At 40.8% G+C, this 9,149-nt stretch overlaps 1 protein-coding gene across 3 annotated transcripts in view; it reads right to left on the bottom strand.

The window, feature by feature from the left end:
* Nucleotides 1-229: 229 nt before the first annotated feature.
* usp32 (ubiquitin specific peptidase 32) overlaps nt 230-9,149 on the bottom strand; it is a 112,972-nt gene continuing 104,052 nt past the window's right edge. For 2 of the 3 annotated variants that reach the window (XM_055148097.1, XM_055148098.1), the window contains exon 35: nt 230-8,305. In XM_055148097.1, the coding sequence (XP_055004072.1) occupies nt 8,132-8,305 (174 nt within the window). In that variant the 3' untranslated portion in view covers nt 230-8,131. The remainder of the gene's footprint in view (nt 8,306-9,149) is intronic. The other variant, XR_008631500.1, reaches the window with a different exon arrangement.

The raw sequence follows: 9,149 nt of genomic DNA, 5'->3' as shown, positions 1-9,149 counted from the left end.
CTTTTAATTTAAGCAAAGAGACACTTGTAATTCGATATTATTGTAAGAAGTTTGACGATACGATATCACGATATTTCGGTTATTGTTACAGCTCTAAATACCACAGTTTTTGCGTTGGTTGCATCATTTTATTTTGTCGTATTTATCCGCCACACCTTAAAAGTCGGTCCGTGAAAATAGTAACTTATAACGTGTAAAAGTTGAATAAAAACAGACAATGATGGTGTTTTTTTTTATGTGTGGTTTAATCTTGTTGGTGACATTTGCACAGATTCACTCATTTACAGCTGGGGGCACTGCTTCGACTTCATATTTACAAAAACACATTTGGTATTTACAGGTTGGTTTTCGTCAGTGCAACGCCGACGCCTCCGACTCCGCTGTACAAAAGACTTAAATTAACACGCCCGTTACATAAATACACGCTACACTCAGTAGTACATTGCACTCCTGTTCGAAAAGTCGTGAAATTTTCAGGTTCTCAGAAGGAAACTTGTGCACGATTTGGCTAAAAAACGTGAGAAAAAAGCTACATGCGGCGCGAAAGTGAAACTGAAAGTGAAAGTGGATTTAGGATTTCAAAAATTTTAAAAGTCAAATTTGAAACAAGAAACGTAAGTTAATTTTTGTGTTTTGAGCGATGCAGATTTATAGCTAAAGCGGCGCTGTGTAACTTTTCTGGCACAGGGTCCGTCACCTCCTTGTTTCCATGGAGACGCTGTTGCTTTAACTGGAATATCCCACAGTACGGCATTACCTCTTCTGTCTTTTCAAAATCAAAATACCCTAACAATATGCAGTCTGAGCCGCCACTCCACAGATCAGCCGAGTAACTTGGCCTAGTGATGCCATGTCAGCAGCTTGTTTCCATGGAGATGCCTCTAAATATTCCACACTATGGCATTAAATTATCTATCTGTTAAAGTAGAAGTGTTTTTTAGTGCTAACAAAAGACATTTGCGCTGAATAGGGGTCGCCTCTCCACAGATTTAGCTCGTATCTTGGCCTGGTGATGTCATTTCATGTCAGCTCCTTGTTTCCATGGAGATGCCTTTGAATATTCCACAGTATGGCATTACCTTATCTATCTGTTAAAGTTGAAGTGTTTTTGCTGATAACAAAACACATTTGCGCCAAATGCGAGTCGCCTCTCCCCAGACCTAGCTCGTAACTTGGCCTAGTGGCGTTGTGTCACCTCGTTTCCATGGAGATGCCTTTGAATGTCCCACAGTATGGCATTATCTTATCTATCTATTAAATTAGATGTGTTTTGTGAACAATAAAAACACATTAACAACATTCATTCTTGAGCTGAATATGGGTCGCCTCTCCGCAGACCTGGCTAGTAACTTGACCTAGTGGTGTTGCGTCTCCTGCTCATTTCCATGGAGACGCTGTTGCTTTCCCTCGAATATTCCACAGTACGGCATTACCTTTTCTATCTCTCAGGTATTAAAGTAGATGTGTTTTTATCTCGGACAAAAAACTCTAACAACATGCATTCTTAGTCTGAGCTCGAGTCGCCTCTCCACAGATCCGACGAGTAACTTGCCCTAGGGATATCATTTCGTGTCAGCTCCTTGTTTCCATGGAGACGCCTTTAAATATCCCACAGTACGGCATTACCTCATATTAAAGCGGTGTGTTTTGTTAACAATAAAAACGTGTAAACAACATGCATTCCTGCTCTGAGTATGAGTCGCCTCTCCGCAGATCTGACGAGTTATTTGGCCTCGTTATCTCATGTCAGCTGCTCGTTTCCGTGGAGACGCCTTTAAACATTCCACAGTACAGCATTACCATTATCTATCACTCAAATATTAAATCAGATGTGTTTTTATCGCTGACAAAAAAAAAACAAAAAACAACAACATTCATTCTTAGTCTGAGTATGGCTCGCCTCTCCACAGATCTAGCTCGTAACTTGCTGCGACCTGCTCGTTTCCATGGAGACAGAGACACAGGCAAAGCAGAAAAGCAGATGCTCATGACCGACCCCTCACCAGAAAAGTGACACAGTGTGGCTTTGAATTCACAACAAGAACAATATTCGTGTTTAAAATGACAGTGTGGCGCCGCCTACAGGCAAAATGTGAGAACTGCAAAAAATAATAATTTAAAAAAACCCTGAAAATATAAGACTGTGACGTACCCTCCACCAGAAAAGTTACACAGTGAAGCTTTAAAGTGTATAGTTTTGGTGTGTGCTTAAAGGAGCAGTGTGGGATTTCGTAGAGAAAAGGAGTAAATTTTTTGGCAGATTTCGCAATTTTGTGAATCGAGAATATTATTATTTTTCCCTTTTGACACCAGAGTTCAGAGAAAATGAAAGAAAAGATGCGACAAAAAAATAAAAATAAAGCATAAATATTTGTACAGGGAGTTTGTCTGACGGCCTTTCAAAATAAAAGCGTCAGATACAGCAGCTCAAAGGGAGGACTCTTATTTTGAAACAGTTCACAGTGATTGGACCGAACTCATTAAAACAAAAAAAAACATGACACAGAAAGAAACGAAAAGGGTCAAATTTCGTACTCAGATTCACAACAGATTATGCACGGGTTTCAGAATGATAAAAAAACAGGACAGTTGCCATGGCGATTAACGGTTTAAGCCAAAATATTTCGTCTTTTTAACGGGAAAAGTTGCGGAATTTTAAACGACTTTTGTGCTCGCAAATTAAAGCTGTGTTACGTAATTTGTATTTGCTTCTCCTGGAATATTCCACGGTACGGCATTAATCTTACATCTCTATTAAGACAAGCAGGTCACGACTCGAAGTTACGGCTCAGATCTGTGGAGAGGCGAGCCCGCGTGTGTTAGGAAAGCAGGTTTTTTTCTGCGTTTTAGAGCGACGAAAAGGCTGAATAGTTGAAGAAATCACGTGTTTAATGCCATACTGTGGAACATTCCAGGTGACGTAATAGCATCTCCATGGAGACAAGTAAGTGCTGGACCCTCCCCAACAATAGAAAAGTTACGTAGTGAAGCTTTACGGTTTGTAGGATATACATTGCGTAAAACAGTTTTATTTTTTTTTCTAGTTGTTTTAGTCACGCAGTTAAAGCCTCACTATGCAACTTTTCTCACAGAAGGCTTGGAATGTTCCGCAGTAGAGCATCAAATCTGCTTATCTCCATGGAGACAAGCAGACTCAAGCTACGGGTCAGATCTGTGGAAAGACGATCCCTGCTCGCAGTCAGAACGCGAGTTTTTCCAAGTAACAAAACGCCATCTCCAACTGAATAAACGTGAGATAGAACTGTCTAATGTCGTACTGCGGAACATTTCAGGCGACGCAATAGCATCTCCACGGAGACAAGCGAGTAGTGGACCCCCCTCAATAGAAAAGTTACATAGTGAAGCTTTACAGTTTGTAGGATATTGGGATATTCGTTGTGTAAAACAGTTTTCTCATCATTCTTATTATACAGTTAAAGCTCCACTATGCAACATTTCTCGAAGATCGTCTGCTCCTTGGAAGACTTGGAATGTTCCACAGTAGAGCGTCAAATCTGTTTATCTCCATGGAGACAAGCAGACCAAGTTACGGGTCAGATCTGCGAAGAGGTGGTTCTGCTCGTGGTCAGAAAGCAAATTTTTCCAAGTAACAAAACGACAAACGTGAGACAGAACTGTCTAATGTCATACTGCGGAACATTCCGGGCGACACAACATCTCCATGGAGCGGTGTTGCATCACCTGCTCGTTTCCATGGAGATGTCTTTGAATATTCCACAGTCTGGCATTACCTTACATCTTTATTAAATTAGACGTGTTTTTATCGCTGACAAAACACATCTGCGCCAAATATGGGTCGCCTCTCCGCAGAAGCAGCTCGTAACTTGGCCTGGTGGTGTCGTGTCGCCTCGTTTCCGTGGAGATGCCAAGTTACGAGTCAGATCTGCGGAGAGACGGCCCCCGCTCGCATTAAGAACTATTTTTCACGAATTTTAAGTAGTAAAAAAAAAAACGACATCTGCAACTGAATAAACGTGACATAGGGGTGTCTAAAGTCGTACTGCGGAACATTCCAGGCGACTGAACATCTCCATGGAGACGAGCAGGAGGCTCCAGGACGGCCCTCCCCGGAAAAGCTGCATAGTGTCACTTTAAACGAAAACGGAAAATTGCTACTCGCGTCACAATTTGGAAGTCACTTTTTTGCTTAAATTTCCAAAACTTTAGTTATAAATTGTTTGAGAATTTCTGTAGATTTATTTTAAAGAGGGGGTATTTTACTTCTGTGGGGCATTAACTTCTCCCCGTGCTACTTCGCTCCCCCTTCAGAGCGCTATTAACACAATCACACTAATGAAACTACTGCACATCGCATCAGATTTGTCAAGTTGTTGTGCGCAGTTTCGTGTTAAGTTGTCACGTGGGAGAGTTTGAATAGGCCCCAAGAGAGATCCCTAAATGACTCAGACATGTTTTTGATGAGGGAACAACGTTAGAACACGGGAGAAAGCGCCAAGAAGTCACCCCCTCTTTAAATTTCGGACAGATTTGTTGCGCGAAGTTTTACAGTTTTACCAACTCAAAAGTGTGATTTCAACACAAAAAAATCTCTCAAATTTAAAAGGTGCACTGTGTAACTTTTAGATTGGGGGTCCTACACTTGCTTGTTTCCATGGATACGTCATTTTTCTGCCTGGAATGTTCCACAGTGTGACTTTAAACAGCTCTACTTCACATTTATTCAATTATAGGTGGTTTTAAACCTCAAAAATATCTAGAAAAACAGACGTTCTGACACAGATCTGACTTGTAACTTGGTGTGTTTTAGTCTCCGTGAAGATAAAAAGGTTTAATGCCGTACTGCGGAACATTCCAGACAATAAAGCAATAGCATCTCCATGGAGAAAAGCAAAGAATTTGAAGGATCCTCCACCAGAAAAGTTACAAAATGCACCTTTAAGTTAAAAAATAATCTTACAAAAGTGGTCTGAAATCATTCACAGTCAAAGTTTGGACAGTTCAGTTTTCGATACAAAACAAAAAATTCATACCCAGATTTGTTTTTGTTTACAGAATTTTACACAAAATTTAGCGATTTACGAATGACACTTTTTTGTGATTATCATTTTCTTCAAACACAATCACTTTACTGTCTTTCTTTTTTTTTCTTTTAAATATCTGGGTATGAAAATTTCTGGAAAACCCAAAAAAATATTATTGAAAATTTGGAACAGAAAATAATTTAGATCAATAAAAATAAATCTTTAAAACAGGTATTAAAAATCGTTTTGAAATAATGGCACAGCTCCAAGCCTCGTAACACACGGACAGGGGACATTGCACTAAAATTTAAATAACAACAATAGAGTTTTGGCAGCTGCGATTGGCTAAAAATTGTTTGAAATGTGAAAGGAGAAATTAAAGAGCTCAGATTCCGCTTTTTTTTAATGTTATAATATCGTTTCCACGTCAGAAAAACAGACCTGGATTTGTGTTTTGTTTCATTCACACAAGTTTAACACAAAAAACTCTGCAGATTTAAGTTCTTCTTCACTGTGTTTTAACTCGAAAACTACCACTTTATGACATCACAAGTTGAAGCAGAGCGTTTTGAGCTTTGGAGATGTAGAAAAACTAGAAATAAACTGTCACTAAAACATGTGTAAATGAAAAAAAAAAACACAAATCCAGGTCTTTTTTTGAGGAAGGAAACAACATTTTAACACGACTTTAAAGCTCCAAAAAGTCAATTTTTCGCGTAATATCGAACCTTTAATTTACATTTTTAATACTGAATTTCGTGGAGATTTTGGCCGAAGTGGGCGAGGGGGAGAGGTGAGGTAGTGGAGGATGACACAAATATAAAACATTTCGATAAAAAGAAGAAGAAGAAAAAAAAAAGGATTTGAGTTTGAAGGTTTGATAAACAGTCGACCGTTTGCTGAGACGCCAAAACTCCAAAATTACTACAATTGCGTTTTTCGTTTAGATTAACCGGTGTTATTTGGATTTAAAGCTGCACTGCGTAACTTTTCCGCCAGGGGATTGTCTACCTGGTTGTCTCCATGGCGACGCTGTTCATTGCATTGCCAGTAATGTCCCGCAGTATGGCATTACACCGATCCGTTTCGCGTCTATTCAAAAACGGTTGTGCGTTTAAAAAAAAAAATCTCGACGTTGAAAAGCATGCACTCTTACTGTCAGTAGCTCAGAGTTTAGTAATGCCGTACTGCGGAACATTCCAGGCAAAGATCCTTCACTGGAAAAGTGACAGAGTGTAGCTTTAATATCGTTTCTTCTTGTTGAAACGGAGCAAAGGATCATGGTCTACGTAGTCCCCACTGCTTTTGAACACTGTCACTTTAATTTTGCGCATTATTTCGAGTTTTTTTTCCGTCAAATTCTAAATCCGATGTTACGTAATGATTGTTTCTCTTTAAAGGCGCGCTGCGTAGCTTTTCTGGTCTCCGTGGAGATGTTATTGCTCTGTCTGGAATGTCCCGGTGTGGCATTAAGTCGTATCCATCTTGCCTTTTTTACTCATAACTTCAAAATCTGCTTTCTGACCGCGACTGTGAGTGGACTCGCCTCTCCACAGATCTGACCTGTCACTTGGCTTTACTGTGTTGTCACCTGCTGTCTCCATAGAGATAAGTAAGCGTAATGCCATACTCTGGAACATTCCAGCCAACCCTCTACAAGAAAAGCTTAAACAGCTCACCTTTACTCGAGCAGTACTTTTCCCAAATACTTTTTTACTTTTATTAAGTAATTTCTTGGATCACTACTTGTTTGGGGTCCATCACCTGCTTGTTTCTATGGATACGTCGTTGCTCTGCCTGAAATGTTCCACAGTGTGACTTTAAACAGCTCTACTTTACAGATTTATTCAGTTACAGGTGGTTTTATAGCTCAAAAATACCTAGAAAAACAGAGGTTCTGACTCTGAGCGGGCTCGCCTCTCCCCAGATCTGACCTGTAACTTGGCCCTGTGGCGTTACCTGCCATCTCTGTAGAGATAAATAAGAGTAATGCCATACTGCGGAACATTCCAGGCAACATCTCCATGGAGAGAAGCTGGTGACGAACTCTCCACCGATAAAGTTACACAGCCTTTACTTCAGTAGTACTTTTCCCGAACACTACTTTTACTTGAGTAATTTCTTGGACCGCTACTTGGTTGGGGGCCTGTCACCTGCTTGTTTCTATGGATACGTCATTGCTCTGCCTGAAATGTCCCACAGTGTGACTTTAAAGAGCTCTACTTTACATATTTACTCAATTACAGGTGGTTTTATCGCTCAAAAATACCTAAAAAAAACACTAATTCTGACACAGATCTGACCTGTAACTCGGTCCGGTTTGGTCTCCATGACGACAGAAAGGGTTAATGCCACACTGTGAAACATACCAGACGAAGCAACTGACGAACCCTAAAGCGGAAAAGTTACACAACGCTCTTTTAAGTAACAATTTTCGACTCAGCAAAGGGTCGTCCGTTGTGCTCGTTTTGGCCTTTGTGCATCGACTAAAACGGATCACGGCACAGACATTTCTCGACGTCATAACCCACGTTTTCGACACTTTGACATCACGGACATGGCGTATACATTCATTTACACGAGTTTCGGGTGAATGACTGAAAAAGGAAAGAGGAGATTTTGTTTGTAGAGCTCAGAAAAAGTGCTTTAAACCGACGATTCCGCACTAAATCGACTAAAAAAAAAAAAAAAAAAAAAGTGCCAGAAGAACTCTCCCGTTTTCACCAGCCGCCGTCCGCCGTTCCTCCTCCGCCGCGTCTGTACAGTCCGAGGGAAGAGTCTGAAGACTTTTTAAAGTTTTCATAGCAAAAACAGAATATCTACAAAAGTAAAACGAAATATTGATCTTGATTTGAGCAGTTTTGACAAGTTTAAGTCCGTTTCAAGGTATGTTTTTGTTGTCAGACAGCAGAGCGTTCGCGTAGGAAATCTCCAAAATCTCCGACGTCAAATCCACAAATTTTATCCGTGATTGTTAATATTTTCTACGGGAGGGCATCTGGTGTAATAAATAACTGATTATAAACGAGTCAGAGCTCCTCAAATCAAGAAAAATCAGTCGTTTTTCCTCGTGTAGTTTGAGTTTTTGAGTTGTTGTTTTTTTTTTTTTGAGTTTCGTGGAAGACTCATCACTGGAGAACACAGTATTTCTTGTAGTCGGATTCGAAGTCTTCGTCCATGCTGCTCGTGTCGGCCATTTTCTTCCCGTCGATTTGCGGGAGGAACTGCGAGTAGTCGACGCCCTGCTGCTCGTAGAACAGGATGTAGGCGGAGTCCGTGTCCATCTCGCCCGAGTGCACTTCCTGCGGGGACGAGAAAAAGGACAAAGTCATCGTCACGTCGGTGTATTTTTGTTTTGCACAGCTCAAAAACGGATTCGTTAAAGGTGCACTGTGGAACTCTTTGCGGTTGGGCGTCCGTCAGCCTGCTTGTTTCTATGGATACGACATTGCTCTGCTTGGAATGTTCCACAGTGTGACATTAACAGCTCTACTTTACATTTATTCAATTACAGGTGCAGGTTTATCGCTCAAAAACACCTACAAAAACAGACATTGTGACCGTCGCCTCTCCACAGATCTGACCTGTAACTTGGCCCTGTGGTGTCACCTGCCGTCTCCGTAGAGATAAATAAGTGTAATGCCACACTGCGGAACATTCCTGGCAACATCTCCGTGGAGAGAAGCTGGTGACGGACTCTCCATGAGAAAAGTTACACAGCGAAACCTTTACTTCAATTGTGCTTTTCCCGAATACTTTTTTACTTTTACTTGAGTAATTTCTTGGATCTCTAATTGCTTGGGGGTCCGTCACCTGCTTGTTTCAATGGGTACATCATTGTTCTGCCTGAAATGTTCCGCAGTGTGACATTAAACAGCTCTACAATTACAGGTGCAGGTTTTATCGCTCAAAAACATCTACAAAAACAGACATTGTGACTGTGAGCGGCGTCGCCTCTCCAGAGATCTGACCTGTAACTTGGATCTGTGGTGTCAGCTGCTTTCTCCATAGAGATAAATAAGCGTAATGCCACACTGCGGAACATTCCAGGCAACATCTGCATGGAGAGAAGCTGGTGATGAACTCTCCATGAGAAAAGTTACACAGCGAAACCTTTACTTCAGTAGTGCTTTTCCCAAATACTTT

This window comes from Boleophthalmus pectinirostris, unplaced genomic scaffold (genome assembly GCF_026225935.1).
Source record: "Boleophthalmus pectinirostris isolate CB_2022bp ecotype Guang Dong unplaced genomic scaffold, ASM2622593v1 HiC_scaffold_9, whole genome shotgun sequence".
Lineage (NCBI taxonomy): Eukaryota > Metazoa > Chordata > Actinopteri > Gobiiformes > Gobiidae > Boleophthalmus > Boleophthalmus pectinirostris.
This window is presented reverse-complemented; position numbering and strand designations above follow the sequence as displayed.